Genomic DNA, 16478 nt, shown 5'->3' with positions numbered 1-16478 from the left:
ATATTATGGCAAGAACAGCTCAAATAAGCAAAGAGAAACTACAGTACATCATTACTTTAAGACATGAAGGTCAGTCAATATGGAACATTTCAAGAACATTAAAAGTTTCTTCAAGTGCGGTCACAAAAAACATCAAGCGCTGTGATGAAACTGGCTCCCATGAGGACCGCCACAGGGTAGGAAGACCCAGAGTTACCTCTGCTGCAGAGGATAAGTTCATTAGAGTTACCAGCCTCAGAAATTCCAGCCCAAAATAAATGCTTCATAGAAGATACTTGCTTAGGCCAAGAAAGACGAGCAATGGCCAGTGGAAATCTGTCTTTTGGTCTGATGAGTCCAAATTTTAGATGTTGGTTCCAACTGTCCAACTGTCTTTGTGAGACGCAGAGTAGGTGAACGGTTGATCTCCGCATGTGTGTTTCCCACCGTGAAGCATGGAGGAGAGGTGTGATGGTGTGGCGGTGCTTTACTGGTGACACTATTGGTGATTTATTTAGAATTCAAGGTACACTTAACCAGCATGTCTACCACAGCATTCTGCAGCGATACGCCATCTCATCTGGTTTGCGCTTAGTGGTACTATAATTTGTTTTTCAACAGGACAATGACCCAACACACCTCCAGGCTGTGTAAGGTCTATTTGACCAAGAAAGAGAGTGATGGAGTGCTGCATCAGATGACCTGGCCCCCACAATCACCCGACCTCAACCCAATTGAGATGGTTTGGGATGAGTTGGACTGCAGAGTGAAGGAAAAGCAGCCAACAAGTGCTCAGCATGTGTTTGAACTCTTTCAAGACTGTTGGAAAAGCATTCTTGGTGAAGCTGGTTGAGAGAATGCCAAGAACTTAGAAAAGTCCTTGTTTTTGGAAGAAAAGCACATTCTTTCTGATCAAATTGATCAGAAATACAGTAACATTATTAATGTTGTAAATTACTATTGTAGCTGGAAACTGCAGATTTTTATGGAATATCTACATAGGCGTACAGAGGCCCATTATCAGCAACCATCACTCCTGTGTTCCAATGGCACGTGTGTTAGCTAATCCAAGTTTATCATTTTAAAAGGCTAATTGGTCATTAGAAAACCCTTTGCAATCATGTTAACACAGCTGAAAACTGTTGTTCTGATTAAATAAGCAATAAAACTGGCCTTCTTCAGACTAGTTGAGTATCTTGGAGCATCAGCATTTGTGGGTTCAATTACAGGCTCAAAATGGCCAGAAACAAATAGGACTTGGTCTTTTACCAAATAGGGCTATCTTCTGTATACCACCCCATACCTTGTCACAACACAACTGATTGGCTTAAACATATTAAGAAGGAAAGAAATTCCACAAATTAACTTTTAACAAGGCACACCTGTTAACTGAAATGCATTCCAGGTGACTACCTCACGAAGCTGGTTGAGATAATGCCAAGAGTGTGCAAAGCTGTCATCAAGGCAAAGGGTGGCTGGCTACTTTTGATTTGTTTAAAAAAATGGTTTACTACATGATTCCATATAGGTTTGATGTCTTCACTATAATTCTACAATGTAGAAAAACCCTTGAATGAGTAGGTGTGTCCAAACTTTTGACTGGTACTGTATATAAAATATACATATATTTTTATATATTTTCCTTTATTATTTTCCCCTAACCCTACCAGCCCTCCCCTAATTGYAGTATACTAATGGACAACAACACCTAAGCTCCCACTTCCAGCTTATACATACTATATACATTTCACAGACACAGTATATTTTACAATAGTTATCTTTTGTTTGTTTTTAAGTCTCATCCTTCAGCTCTACTCAACACCTCCCATCTATCTCTGAACACCATCCAGTTTTGATTCGTATTTGCCATATATTTTTCAACTGTGCTGTGATGTTTCACAAAAGTTCTGAACCTTTCTATTCTCATAGACTCTGCATATTGTAAATGAAAGATAATCATGAAGCTAAGAGTATTATTATACTATTGATCAATTGACTATGACTTTTTTTTAAATCACCCAGCAGTGCTATTTGCAGAGTTTGCTCCAGGTAAATGTTGCAATTCTTCAGCCATCCCTGAACCTGCGACCAAAAACTACATATGGACAGTACCAAGACAAATGATCTAATGATTCTGTMTCTTCGCAAACAAAATCTGCACAGCTGGGATGGTTGTATCCCAAATATATRTAACATTCTATTGGTTGCAAGACTTTTGTATAATAATTTAAATAGAAAAACTCAAAGTTTTGAATCCAGCATAGTTTTGTGTATCAGTTCATAAGCCACGTGTCTACTATTTCCAATCCATATGGCACAGCTTAAATGAAACTGGTATACTTTTTTGTTCATCACAATTTTCTTTAAACATTTTTGGTCTACAATGCAGGGCCGACAGACATGTTCCTTACTTCCTCCCCCTTCCACTTGCCTCTTCCAGTTTTGTGATAATGCTGTAATTAGTTGGTTGTAATTTTGAGTAGAGCAGACATTTCCATATATTTTTGTTAACTGCATGTGTGCCATAATGTCTGAGATGTTGTTCATGTCAGTGCAATGTTAAAGATCCACYTAATTCAATTAAATTTAAATTAGGACACTGTGCTCAAAGGACTTGTCTGACAGTTCTTATAGCGAAAACAGTGAGTGTTGTAATCACAAAGAACTTGAATGGGTTTGTTGAGTTAAAAGTAATAATGTTGTGAGTTATTTTATAAGTGTAATATTGTTGTTTTTTAAACACCTGTTTTCTCAACCACTAAAGTACCCTGTTTATATCCATCAATGTAAACTGAAATCCATTAGGTTAGGAATATATCAATGGAGTTATGTCTCCATTTTGGCACTGTTTTAACATTGTTCATGTGATTTAAAACAATTGTATGATCATTGTAAATAAACAGTACAATATAATCCGTCTGTATTATCCATTTATTTATGAAAGTGCAACAATTAATCCCTCAAATGTGTACTTTGACTGGAGTTTTAGTGAGGAGAATTATCTCTCTGTTGAGGTAAAACATTTGAGCCAGTACCAGTACATACACCACTATATGCTCTGCTCTGCTTGGTGGGTAAACCTTGACCTATTTAGAATGACTTGTGAGATGCTCGATAACAATCAGAGATGCAAGTTGACTTGGCAATAAAACAGTAAGCGATTTACACAGGCAGCCCAATTCTGATATTTTTTTCACTAATTGCCCAATCACATCAGATCTTTTCACATCAGATATTTTCAGAGCTGATCAGATTGACCAAAATACCAATTTGTGAAAAAAGATCAGAAATGGGCTGCCTGTGTAAATGCTGCCTCTAAAACATCTGTAGCCTACTGTCATTGTTAGGCCTATTACATTAGGTTTCWGTCAGACCTACTGATTCGYCTATCACATCAACGGGCCAATCCGCACAGCACCAGACAATTGTTATCAAGTGCGGTTAATCTAGACCCCACAGGTGCATACAAACCGCTTTGCCATGGCATGGTCGACAGGTACAATCATAGGCTACACGCTTTTATAAAGGTAACCACTGTTGGCATTGTAGCACCATTTAGAAGTAGCCTACTATGCCTTCAGCTTGTTCGCAAATTCTGGGCATTAGCTTCGGGGTGACCGGATAGTTTGGATACATTATTATCTGTGCACTTCCCTTTGGAAAGTGATCGCGTTTATTGGCAACAACATTGTCACAGCACATATAATGTGATTGGCCTTTGGGTTAACTGCGTGGTAGAGAGTACGGGGCAAATGCAGTGTAAAGTCTTCGACTCCATGCTGGCACTACCTTAGGACCTACAGSCACCCCGTGCCCTGGTGGTCATCTCCATCATGGTCGCACTCATCGCCATCCGGCTGTCTATGGCTGTGGGGAAATGCACCAATTGCATCGAGAACGAGCGGTCAAAGTCCACAGTCGCCACAGCAGATTTTTCATTGTCGCTGGCACCCGGGTCTGCTTGCAGTACCTGTGCGTGGGTAAAATCACTGGGGAAGCCMAAAAAATGTAGTCCAATCAATGTAAGCTAAATATGATGTGGCTGTCCATGGTTCTGATTTCTATCTGTGGGGTTCAGGTAGAAAACATGTTGACTCACCCTACTTGTAGAGAAACGCCAATGCCATCCTCATCTCTTTCATGTTGACAAAAATTTATATGATTCTGTCATACAGTACACACTTGTATTTTTTGTTATATTAGGCTACCTGGCAAATATCTTAGGCTAAAATGCTTGGCTAAAATGCTTGCTAATTTCCATTCATGAGCAATGTTAGCTAGTTAACATTAGCCTTCTACATCTAGCTACATATTGAACTTCCATCTCAGGCCAGGGGGACAACAATGTATGAATTAATGGTTGGATCAGAATTATAATCATTCGCCGTTATAATCATTGGCCAGTATGGAGAATTAAGTAAAACCACAGGTCCAAATCCCCATCTCCATCCATAGCTAATTTAGGAAAGGTTTTAGCTAGTTGGCAAGTTGGCAAGCTAGCCACCGGAGGACAAAACAACAAGATGCATCAATTCATGTTTTTCTGTCAATGACGTATGCTCTCAATGGGATTTGATAGGGGCTCGCTGGCTTCGCTTGCCTTCAATTCTACGTGCGGCAACAATGTCATACTTGTTTAGACCAGACAGCATCAGATATATAAATGGCCTACACGTAGAGAGATAGGGGCACTGTTTCTCTCGTTCGTATGCTTTCTCCTGTGAGATACATTCAGCCTCTTGCGAATTGAAGGAAAATTATGAAACACAGACACAATTATTTGGTTAGTTAAAAAACAACAACACCTGTCTTCCCTTGGAATCCGTGAATACACTCCACTGTATGGATATAGACTTGCTAGAGTCTGTTCTGTATACACATTTCTCCTCTAGCCACTCCCAGTTACCACACATTTAGATATTGTTCTGACATGCTTTGTTTTGCTTCTCACTTCGCTGCTAAAAATACATTGAATATTTAATAAACCAGAATAGTTTTACTAGTGAATTCCMAKAATTGATTATGCAACAGTGAGCCTGCAATGGAAGGTCAGTGATTCAGTCACTCAGTCACAACATTGAGATGTGATATATCTCGTTAACTTGACATGAGTTTGACTTTACTAAATAAAATGAGATACAAATGAAATGTAGTAATTTCCGTGACTGAGTAGCTTTTCCCATCAATGTTCCTATTAGATAAATATCACGGGATGTTTACAATGGTAGGTAGCATTGTTAGGAGCTTTGTCATAGTTTTTGTCATGTGGGTGGCAGACAGTTCCTTCATCATTTGTCATAATAGAACTATGCTGAGAGAGGGCATAAGTATATACCACTAGAYAGCAGTAGTGTGTCATCAGTGTATTTGATGGAGGGACATGACTGAGGTGTTGCAGGTTTCTTTGAATAGAAAGAGAACAAACCGTGAAACAGTCATTCAGAGTGAAACAAGTATGCTAAAGTTGATACTGGGCGGAATATTAGGATCATTTGATCATTCAATCATACTGAATATTAATGAACTGTCTCTTTAACTCTACTGAATATAACGTTACAATCAATGATTTAGATATTAGACTTTATCTTAACACAATAACAAAGCACCTAAGGCTAAGATAATTTACTGGTGAGACAAATTAGAAAAATCACTAAAGGAAGGGATGTCATTTTAAGCTCTTTCAACATTTTCTGCATGAGAACGGCATAACTCGAACCCCTCTCTCTCCCTGATCGACAGATCTGATAGCATGGGAACATAATACTGCTTTCTCACAGCTTAGTGTGAACCAACTCAACTCACTCCAGTCTTTTCATAAACTCAACCATCATTTATTATTTAATTGATTTAGATGCTATGAGAGTGGATTGATTTAATTTCAAAGTTTTTACATTTCAAATAGAATTTGAATCGAATTTTTAAAATGTATGATATATTTCGAATTCTAGCTAGGTGGCTAACATTAGTTAAGCTAGGGTTTAGGGTTAAGTTTAGGAGTTAGGTTAAAGGGTTAAGGATAGCTAAAAGGGTTAGGGGAAGGATAGCTAATATGCTAAGTAGTTGCAAAGTAAAATGCTAAAGTTGTCTGTGATGTGATTCGAACTCGCAACCTTAGGGTTGCTAGACGTTTGCGTTATAAGTCCACTTACCCTACTTTTGTTTTTGCTTTAAGTAACCATCTGTCTTATGTAACCATACCAAACGTAACATATCATACTAATATCAGTGTCTTGGATTTACATTTACTATGTTACGTTTAGTCTATGAGACCAGGCTGCTTAATCATATCTATCTCACATGTGCCCTCCTCCTCTCCTTCTTCACCCCTCCTTGGTAGGCTAGGTCAAAGCATGACATAAATATTTCTAAATACTGTAGTGGTTTGGGGTCTCCATGTTTGAACCATTTTCCCAACACCATGTGCTCAATGTATCTTAAGCATAATCTAAATGGCTCTTGTGATTAGATGGGGGCTTTTGGGGTGAAGACATGTTCTTATGTGTTTTGAACATGGCACCAATACCATTTTCCCTAAATTGCAAGTTGTTGACAGTTTATTGTAACCTGCAGATGATGAAATGCAACATGATCAGACTGCAGTGAGTCACTTGTGGAAACAAATAACACATTGACTAACTGGGAGTGGAATGTTACTTTCATCATAACACATCCTATCCTAGCATTTTTGAAGTATAGTATTTCCCAATGTTGATACACTGTGTCAGTAAAACCAATTTTCTTATTTGTAAAATAAATAGGCCTGCCCATACGTGTATTCACATTTTCAAAGTCACAATGAAGGTTTGGGATTGAGCATTTTGACAGATGGTCATGCCTTCATRGAAGTGCCAGTTTCAGTGTCCATTGATGGTATTCGGTGGAAAGAAGTGTGACCATCTGAACTCCAGGTTGTTTTGAACCTGTCGCATATGAAAGAGAGCTTTCTGAAGATGACAGTATTGAGTTAAAGATTGTCACCACTCCTTCAGCTCTGTTTGAGTGTCACACAGTATCTACAGCGTGACAGTCTGAGAAATCTGGTCTGTCCAGAACAACTCACCTCGTGACAGGAAACCACTCCTCATGCACATTCGTCCTCCTCAGCAGGCTCCAGTTGTTTCTGACCTAGGCAGCCAGACTTCTCTTTCTCCCACTCCAGACACAGACTCTTGCCATGGGGAGAATTGGCAAGGAGGTGTTGGGCCAACTGCTCAGCTTAATCGGCTTCGTGGGGGTGGCAGTGACCAGGGTGGAGGGTGACCACGTACATCGGTGCTAACATTGTGACAGGCCAGATCGTGTGGGACGGCCTGTGGATGAACTGCATGATGCAGAGCACGGGACAGATGCCATGTAAGATAAATGACTCAGTGATGAGGCAGCAAGGGCCTTGGTCATCATCTCCATCATCTTCAACTTTGTTGGCCTGATTGTCACCTCCAGTGCACCAGCTGCCTGAAGTCTGATTCCTCCAAGAGTAAAGTGACGATCCTTGGAGGCATCCTGCTGCTCATAGGTGCTCTTCTGGTCCTCTTCCCTGTTTGCTGGTCAGCGGCGTTCACTATCTCAGACTTTAATAACCCTCTGACCATCGAGACCCAGAGGAGGGAGATAGGAGCCTCCATCTACATCGGCTGGGGCTCCACAGCGCTGCTCCTCATCGGGGGGTTCATCCTCTGCACCTCCTGCCCGCCCCAGAAGATGTATGGGTAACCCAGCTATTCTCAAGGAGCGCCCATGTACCCCTATCCATGCCAACCAATGGTCCAGGCAGGGCCCTATGGGAGAGTTTACACCCCAACCAGCAGACCCTACTCAGGGACAGTGTCGTATGCACCAAGCAAGCCGTATGCAGCACCAATAGCATACGCTTTACCTGGATGGCCTGGACAGTATCTGTAACAAAGTGAAATGGAAAGAGGAAAGTTCTCCCTGAATATTGACTGGTATTCTCGACCTTGATGTTGTCAAGCTATTGTTTCGCTTAGCTTTGCCTCTGCAGAGTGTGATTGCGCCACCAATATGTACTTATATCATGTACTTTTGTCCACAATGATATGTAGATATTGTTATTGATGAGAATAACATGCAATTTATAGACATGAAAGTGTTTCAGAGTGAATAAAATTCATTTTGTTTACAAGTTTTTGCACCTGCACACAAGAGGAATAATCTGTTCTTTCAAATGTTGACAATGTAAATCCTTAAGTATTGACTTCTAGTATGCAAGCTATGAGAAATTGTTTGATAATGAAAATGGATGTAGCGTAAATGTTAATTTTAGCAGCAGCCTGTGTTTTTCTCCCACTGTGCAATTGATGCTGTTGTTTTGTAAACAGCTGGTTGGTCTATGAATTGTGATGTATCGGAACACAAAAACAACACATTTTTCTGTAAATATTTTTACCAAAAATAAACACACTTTATGATATAATGTGAAGTCTTAATGTGTCTTTGTGGAAAAGTTGGGAAACAACAGCTGAAATGTCAAATGTTCATGAACTATGAGCAATAATCATACCAATAATCAAAGCTTATGCATTTTCTAACTTACAATTCATGTTTTAAAAGTTGATTTTGAATTAAATTCTCCCTTAAATCATGAATCTAAAAGTCTAAGCCAATGGGGGCAGTGGCGGAAAAAGTACCCAATTGTCATACTTGAGTAAAAGTAATGATACCTTAATAGAAAATGACTCAAGTAAAAGTGAAAGTCACCCAGTAAAATACTACTTGAGTAAAAGTCAAAGTATTTGGTTTGAAATATACTTAAGTATCAAAAGTAAATGCAATTGCTCAAATATACTTAAGTATCAAAAGTAAAAATATAAACAATTTAAAGCTAGAGGGCAGAATTGTTATGTTTGGAAAAAATAACGTTCCCAATGTAAGCTGCCTATTTCTCAGGCCCAGATGCTAGAATATGCATATAATTGACAGATTAGGATAGAAAACACTCTAAAGTTTCCAAAACGGTCAAAATATTGTCTGTGAGTATAACAGAACTGATTTTTCAGGCGAAAACCTGAGAAAATCCAACCCGGAAGTGCCTCTTATTTTGAAAAATCCCTGTTCCATTGCCTGCCTTTCCTTCATTTAAAGGGATATCAACCAGATTCCCTTTCCTATGGCTTCCTCAGGGTGTGAACAGTCTTTAGACATAGTTTCAAGCTTTTATTCTGAAAAATGAGCGAGATTTATCAAAACGCGTCAGTGGATAGCTGAATGTCCTTCGATTAGTTCATGCGCGCGAAAGTTGTAGCTCAACATTTTCTTTATCTCTTTTATTGAATAGTTTACCGTCCAGTTGAAATATTATCGATTATTTATGTTAAAAACAACCTGAGGATTGATTATAAAAAACGTTTGACATGTTTCTACGAACTTCACGGATACTATTTGGAATTTTCGTCTGCCCTTCATGACCGCTCGAGCCTGTTGATTTCTGAACATAACGCACCAACCAAATGGAGGTTTTTGGATATAAAAATAATATTTATCAAACAAAAGGAACATTTATTGTGTAACTGGGAGTCTCGTGAGTGCAACATCCGAAGATCATCAAAGGTAAGCGATTAATTTGATTGCTTTTCTGACTTTCGTGACCAATCTACATTGCTGCTAGCTGTTCGTAATGTTTTGTCTAGTGATCGATAAACTCACAAACGCTTGGATTGCTTTCGCTGTAAAGCATATTTTCAAAATCTGACACGATAGGTGGATTAACAACAAGCTAAGCTGTGTTTTGGTATATTTCACTTGTGATTTCATGAAAATAAATATTTGTAGTAATTTCTTTTGAATTTGGCGCTCTGCAATTCAGCGGTTGTTTATGAAAATGATCCCGTTAAAGGGATCCGTGCGCCAAGAGGTTATTAAGCAAACCAGACGGAACAATTATCTTGTTTTTTACTTAAGTACTTTACACTCCTGATTGGGGTGGAGTGGGTACTAAGCTAACATATGAAATACACTGCTCAAAAAAATAAAGGGAACACTTAAACAACACAATGTAACTCCAAGTCAATCACACTTCTGTGAAATCAAACTGTACACTTATAAAGCAACACTGATTGACAATAAATTTCACATGCTGTTGTGCAAATGGAATAGACAAAAGGTGGAAATTATAGGCAATTAGCAAGACACCCCCAATAAAGGAGTGATTCTGCAGGTGGTGACCACAGACCACTTCTCAGTTCCTATGCTTCCTGGCTGATGTTTTGGTCACTTTTGAATGCTGGCGGTGCTGCTGCTGCTGGAGGTCATTTGCAGGGCTCTGGCAGTGCTCCTCCTTGCACAAAGGCGGAGGTCTGTCTCTTATACACATCTAGATGTGTATAAGAGACAGGCTCTGGACACTGCGCTGACAGACACAGCACACCTTCTTGCCACAGCTCGCATTGATGTGCCATCCTGGATGAGCTGCACTACCTGAGCCACTTGTGTGGGTTGTAGACTCCGTCTCATGCTACCACTAGAGTGAGAGCACCGCCAGCATTCAAAAGTGACCAAAACATCAGCCAGGAAGCATAGGAACTGAGAAGTGGTCTGTGGTCACCACCTGCAGAAYCACTCCTTTATTGGGGGTGTCTTGCTAATTGCCTATAATTTCCACCTTTTGTCTATTCCATTTGCACAACAGCATGTGAAATTTATTGTCAATCAGTGTTGCTTCCTAAGTGGACAGTTTGATTTCACAGAAGTGTGATTGACTTGGAGTTACATTGTGTTGTTTAAGTGTTCCCTTTATTTTTTTGAGCTGTGTATTTTTAAGATGTTCATACCATGGATCATGTAGTTATTTGATTTGGAATTTTAGGAACCCTTCAGGCATCAAAAAAATATATTAGAAAATATTGCATTAGGCCTTTTTAACTATAGCCCATAGAAGCATATAGAATAACACATTCATAAATGGCAAAAAAGACAGTCCAATTTGTAAGTCGCTCTGGATAAGAGCGTCTGCTAAATGACTTAAATGTAAATGTAAATGTAAATGTAAAAAAGAAATCATGAATAATAAAGTGTTGAAGTGTCTGTGCTATATCTAGAAGATATAAGAAAGCTCAGGAAATATATATATATTTTTTTTACACATATTTAACCCCTTTATTTTTGTTGCCACAAAACTACCTCCATACTTCTTCTACTCTTTTGTATGGGTTACCTTTAGATGAGTCCCGTGACACACAGTTTGAAGCCCAAACAGTTTGGACTCCCAAACAAAATGGCACATCAGCGTTACTGACATCAGACGAGTCCCGTGGGGCTTGTAGGGGTTGTAGAGCAAAACGGAGAAGTCTCATCTTTCCATATTAGTTTTGTAGGCCAAACCGTTCGGACGCTACTGACATTTTCGTGAGAAGCCCAATTTTAGGGATGTCTCATGGGCTGACAAACACCGCTGTAATTCGGCCACCTTCCACCGCAGATGCGGAAGGTCGACAAAATATATCTCTAGCTTAAACTGATGGATTTTGATGGGGTGGGATGTTTGTATATTTGGAGAGAGGAGATATGAGGTAGCTTTTGAGTAACCATGCTATCGCCAAAATCAACAGAAATGACCAGATACGTCATTATGTAACTAAAATAGACTCTTAAGGATTTTAAGGGATCAACATCTTTTAGTTACATGATGACGTATCTGGTCATTTCTGTTTATTTTGGCGATAGCATGGTTACTCAAAAGCTACCTCATATCTCCTCTCTCCAAATATACAAACATCCCACTGGGCACACACTGGTTGAATCTACGTTGTTTCCATGTAATTTCAATAAAATTAGGTCCGTTGAGCCAACGTGGAATAGATGTTGAATTGACGTTCGTGCTCAGAGGGATAGTTTTGAGATTCTAAACTGTAACTCAAATAGGTTGTTTAATTAGATTACCAACAGCTTTCTTTAAAATCAAGGTCTCTTAGATCTGTATCAGCTTAAAGGCAATGTTCTGTAATGTGTTTATTTAATGTATTGGTTTATTACATGAAAGAAATGGGTTCAGGATCAAAACCAAGAAAACAGAAAGTGAATATAGGCCTAAACTTACTTCTGACTATGACAAATCACAATTCTGGTGGTATTAGCAACTTGACTAGAGGAAAACATTTTTGCAATAAACAATGTCATTGTGAAAACGTGGAACAAAATTAGTAGCGTCGAACTTCCAGCCATGACTAATTCAAGTGGCATTGTTGACAGCTTATGTCTCTACCATAACCTGTGGGCAGACAGGCCTAACCTCCCAGCTATCCAGCGTTCACTACAGAGGCATTGGTTTCGTTAGCGTGTCCAAAGAGATTGATTGCGCATCTCATCGAAACCGGTCATCAACCACACATACCGACCGGTGAAGTGAAAGAATCTGGTCCGGCTTGAAAATTACCATGTCAACTGGTTTCAGGTCTGGGGGAAAGAAGTTGACTCCACCCTTTCAGGAGCAGAGAGATCCATATAACTTCAGGGGATGTGACTGAGCCATTAGTTAACAACGATTACAACCAAGCTGAGCTGACCTGCGTTGACTCTCCTCTACAACCTCTGCCTGAGCTTCATTGATTTTACAACAAAAACAAGAAGTCTTCCAAATGGTGTCGATGGGAAGTCAGATGCTGGGCTTCGCCCTGGCTATCATCGGGTTCCTGGGGACCATCATTGTGTGTGCCCTGCCTATGTGGAAAGTCACAGCTTTCATCGGAGCCAACATCGTGACTGCTCAGGTCATCTGGGAGGGCCTGTGGATGAACTGTGTAACCCAGAGCACGGGACAGATGCAGTGCAAGATCTACGACTCCCTTCTGGCTTTACCCCAGGACCTGCAGGCTGCCAGAGCTCTGAGCGTCATTGCCATCATCGCGTCATGCTTCGGCATCCTCCTGGGAATTGCTGGAGGAAAGTGCACCAACTTCGTGGAGGATGAGGCTTCCAAAGCTAAAGTAGCCATTGCCAGCGGGATCATTTTCATAGTGGCTGGCGTCCTCATCCTCGTCCCTGTCTGCTGGTCCGCCAACACCATCGTCAGGGATTTCTACAACCCCCTGCTGGTCGAGGCCCAGAGGAGGGAGCTGGGGGCCTCGCTATACATCGGCTGGGGCACCGCAGGGCTCCTGATCCTGGGAGGGGGGCTCCTCTGCAGCTCCTGCCCACCCAAGGAGGGGCGTGACGACTACCCAGTGAAGTACTCACAGGCAAGATCCATAGCTACCAGCAGAGCTTATGTTTGAGCAGGAAACTGTTGCAAGAGAGACTATAAATTATTTGATTATCTTTGGTAATCCTCTGTGATTTGAAAATACCCTGCAAATTACTGGCATTTTCAAGTCTTGTTCTTCTGCATTTTACATTTTGAAAGTGATGTGAAATCAAAACAGAATGAATCTATGAAAACAAATGTACTGAGTACTTCAGGACTTTGCAAGAAAAAGACAAGACAGAACTCTTGCCCATAAGAGAAGTAGTGCTACTGTATATGCTGCCTGTAGGGATCATCTCATGAGTCATGAGGTGATGACTGAAGTGAATTGAAGCCATTCCCATAACCCCAACTTCTCTTTTGCTTTATTTGGACACTGTACCAGAATAATAATATTGATATTCATGCAAGAACATGGGCAATATGATTTGAGAGTTAAACCATAGGTACAGTATATATGTATGATTCACTTGTCATAACTTTGTACTGTAGATCACAGTATGTTTTGCAAACATACAATATACGTTCATTGATTATGTCTAAAGAACTTATTCAATTATTTTTTTAATAAAAAGTTTCCTACAAAGTTTATACATTGGTCTTAACTGTCTTTTTTTAATAAATAGACTCCAAGTTACTGTGATTTCCTTTTTCTCAGCTGAAATCTTAGATGTCTAATAGCATAGTATTTAGGTGAAATGACCTGCTGATGATCCTTCCTCACTGCCTTCTGTTTGAATGACACCAAAAGTGGTTTTGGAAAGTGGGACTTTACATCCCATTGATTCGAGTAAGAAAGTGAGGAAAATATTTAGTCCTGTCACACAATCCTGAGAACACTGATTTCTTCTAAGGATTTGAAATAAATGTACCCCATTATACCCTCTGAGACATTTACGTAAGACTGGCAGTGACAGATTGACACCATTTTGTTTTCTAAATCTTTAAGGTGGGGCAAGAATGCACAGATGAACCAGTTACCCAACTTACGTCCAGGGAGATAAGAAAACAGTTCTGCTATTTAAACTGKCTTCCTCTCAGAACCATGTAGAATTTAGGTCTGCCAGACAACATTAGAAAAACTGGTAGAACCTGGTTTGTTTTCATTGTTGAATAGACAATAGTCCCTACTTTCTTTAACTGTGAAGCATTAAGAACAGTATTACCTTATCACCCCTGAAACTACATCGTAATTCCTTGTGACATGTTTTGGTATACTTGGCACATCTACTTCTTGTGAAATTGACACACTTTTTACATACTGTACATTACATAATGCTTTAGTTAACAGTGCACATGGAGAAATATGTTGTATGACTTTAAACAGATTAGAATATCTCTCGCTCTCTCCCCCCCTCTCTCTCTTCTGTCCATTGGTGTGCCAATGCAATGTGAATGTCTCCAAACCTGTTGGGGCATACTGCATGCTCTGGATACACTCTAAGCCAGTGAGAGTGAAGCTTGGAATAGGTGTGTCAGCAAAGTAAAACACATCACTGTTGTTTTTTAAGTTGAGAATGTGTAAACTAAGAAGGTATGATGAGTTATAAAATCCTCTCTTTTATTTTCTGCCCTCCCACAACTATCTATAAACTTAATTCAGCACTATTTGCCATCTATTGCTGATAATGTCAAATCCCATTGAAAGTTTATTTTGCAGTTTGAGCTTTTAAGCTGGTGAATTTTCTGGCACATACCTACATCCTCGTTCCTCATCGTGTGTTTGAACCATAACAGCTTTTGTAAACCGATCTACCATCTCCAAAAAGGAGAATAAAATGAAACACTCACCTTTATTGTCCACAGACAACAAAAAATCCTGTAAGGTTGGTATTCTTTGGCTGGCTCTCTGTTTCTTATAACAGCCAGTAACACTCTTCTTTCTCGTTTTCAAATGTACATAAACACTTGATCACCTTCCAATATTAACTTGGAGACACAAAGAGTGAGTCGACGAGTAGAGCGARACAGAGAGTCACTGCATTCAGAATGGGTTCCATGGGCATGCAGATGCTGGGCAGTGCCCTGGCCTTGCTCGGCTGGGTGTGGACGATCATTGTCTGCGGCGTGCCCATGTGGAGGGTCACAGCCTTCAACGGAAACAACATTGTCACCTCGCAAACCATATGGGAGGGCATCTGGATGAGCTGTGTGGTCCAGAGCACGGGCCAGATGCAGTGTAAGGTAAATGACTGCTAGCCCTCAGCTCCGACCTGCAGGCTGCCAGAGCGCTGGTCGTGGTGGACATCGTGGTAGGAATCGCCAGCCTCCTCATGGCGTTCGCCGGGGGGAAATGCACCAACTTTGTGGTGGAGGAGGTAGGCTAGGCACAGGTGACAGTGGGGGCAGGGGGGGTGCTCATCATCAGTAGGTTCCTGTGTCTCATCCCTGTATCCTGTATCCTATATCTTCACCCAGGACGTCTACAACCCACTCCTGGTAGATGCCCAGCAAAGGGAGCTGGGTGCCGCGCTCTACATCGGCTGGTGGGCTGGGATCCCTGGTTACTGCTCCCATAGGAGGATGAGAGGGGGCTTAGTCTTCAGGGGGCTTAGTCATCAGGTTACATCAAAGCAGCAGGTTCTGTGGTAAACAAAGACCTACATTTAACATGACAGTTCATGGGACAAACTGGTCGGCATGAACATTTCAAAAGGTATTGGTGGTATAAGGTATATGGACAGACAGTGGAATATGAAGGAAAAGGTTCCAGTGGAAGGATGTTGTATGCACAGACAGTATACTATGAAGGAAAATATGCACAACTTTGCTTAGCCAGGGAAACACTACACTCTTAGAAAAAAGGGTTCCAAAACAGTTATTCAGCTGTCCCCAAATCAAATCAAATTGTATTGGTCACATACACATGGTTAGCAGATGTTATTGCGAGTGTAGCGAAATGCTTGTGCTTCTAGTTCCGACAGTGCAGTAATATCTAACAAATACCTAATACACACAAATCTAAGTAGAGGAATGGAATAGGAATATATAAATATATGGATGAGCGATGACGGAGCGGCATAGGCAAGATGCAATTGATGGTATAAAATACAGTATATACATATGAGATGAGTAATGCAAGATATGTAAACATTATTAAAGTGGCATTATTAAAGTGACTAGTGATCCATTTATTAAAGTGGCCAATGATTTCAAGTCTGTATGTAGGCAGCAGCTTCTCTGTGTTAGTAATGGCTGTTTAACAGTCTGATGTCCTTGAGATAAAAGCTATTTTTCAGTCTCTCAGTCCCAGCTTTGACGCACCTGTACTGACCTTGCCTTCTGGATGGTAGCGGGGTGAACA

At 40.4% G+C, this 16478-nt stretch overlaps 2 protein-coding genes and 2 pseudogenes across 2 annotated transcripts in view; all 4 read left to right on the top strand.

The window, feature by feature from the left end:
* Positions 1–16478, top strand: part of LOC111957527 (claudin-4-like) — a 34708-nt gene that overhangs the window by 11267 nt on the left and 6963 nt on the right. The window lies entirely within an intron of this gene.
* On the top strand, positions 7033–8393 carry LOC111956760 (claudin-3-like; annotated as a pseudogene).
* On the top strand, positions 12458–13765 carry cldne (claudin e). The gene has a single exon (XM_023980401.2). It carries the CDS (start codon positions 12570–12572, stop codon positions 13203–13205), a length of 636 nt encoding a protein of 211 aa, XP_023836169.1. The 5' UTR covers positions 12458–12569; the 3' UTR covers positions 13206–13765.
* Positions 15164–15766, top strand: LOC111956753 (claudin-4-like; annotated as a pseudogene).

This window comes from Salvelinus sp. IW2-2015, linkage group LG4p (assembly GCF_002910315.2).
Source record: "Salvelinus sp. IW2-2015 linkage group LG4p, ASM291031v2, whole genome shotgun sequence".
Taxonomy (NCBI): Eukaryota; Metazoa; Chordata; class Actinopteri; order Salmoniformes; family Salmonidae; genus Salvelinus; species Salvelinus sp. IW2-2015.
The sequence above is the reverse complement of the archived record's forward strand: the minus strand, read 5'-3'. Positions and strand labels throughout refer to the sequence as shown.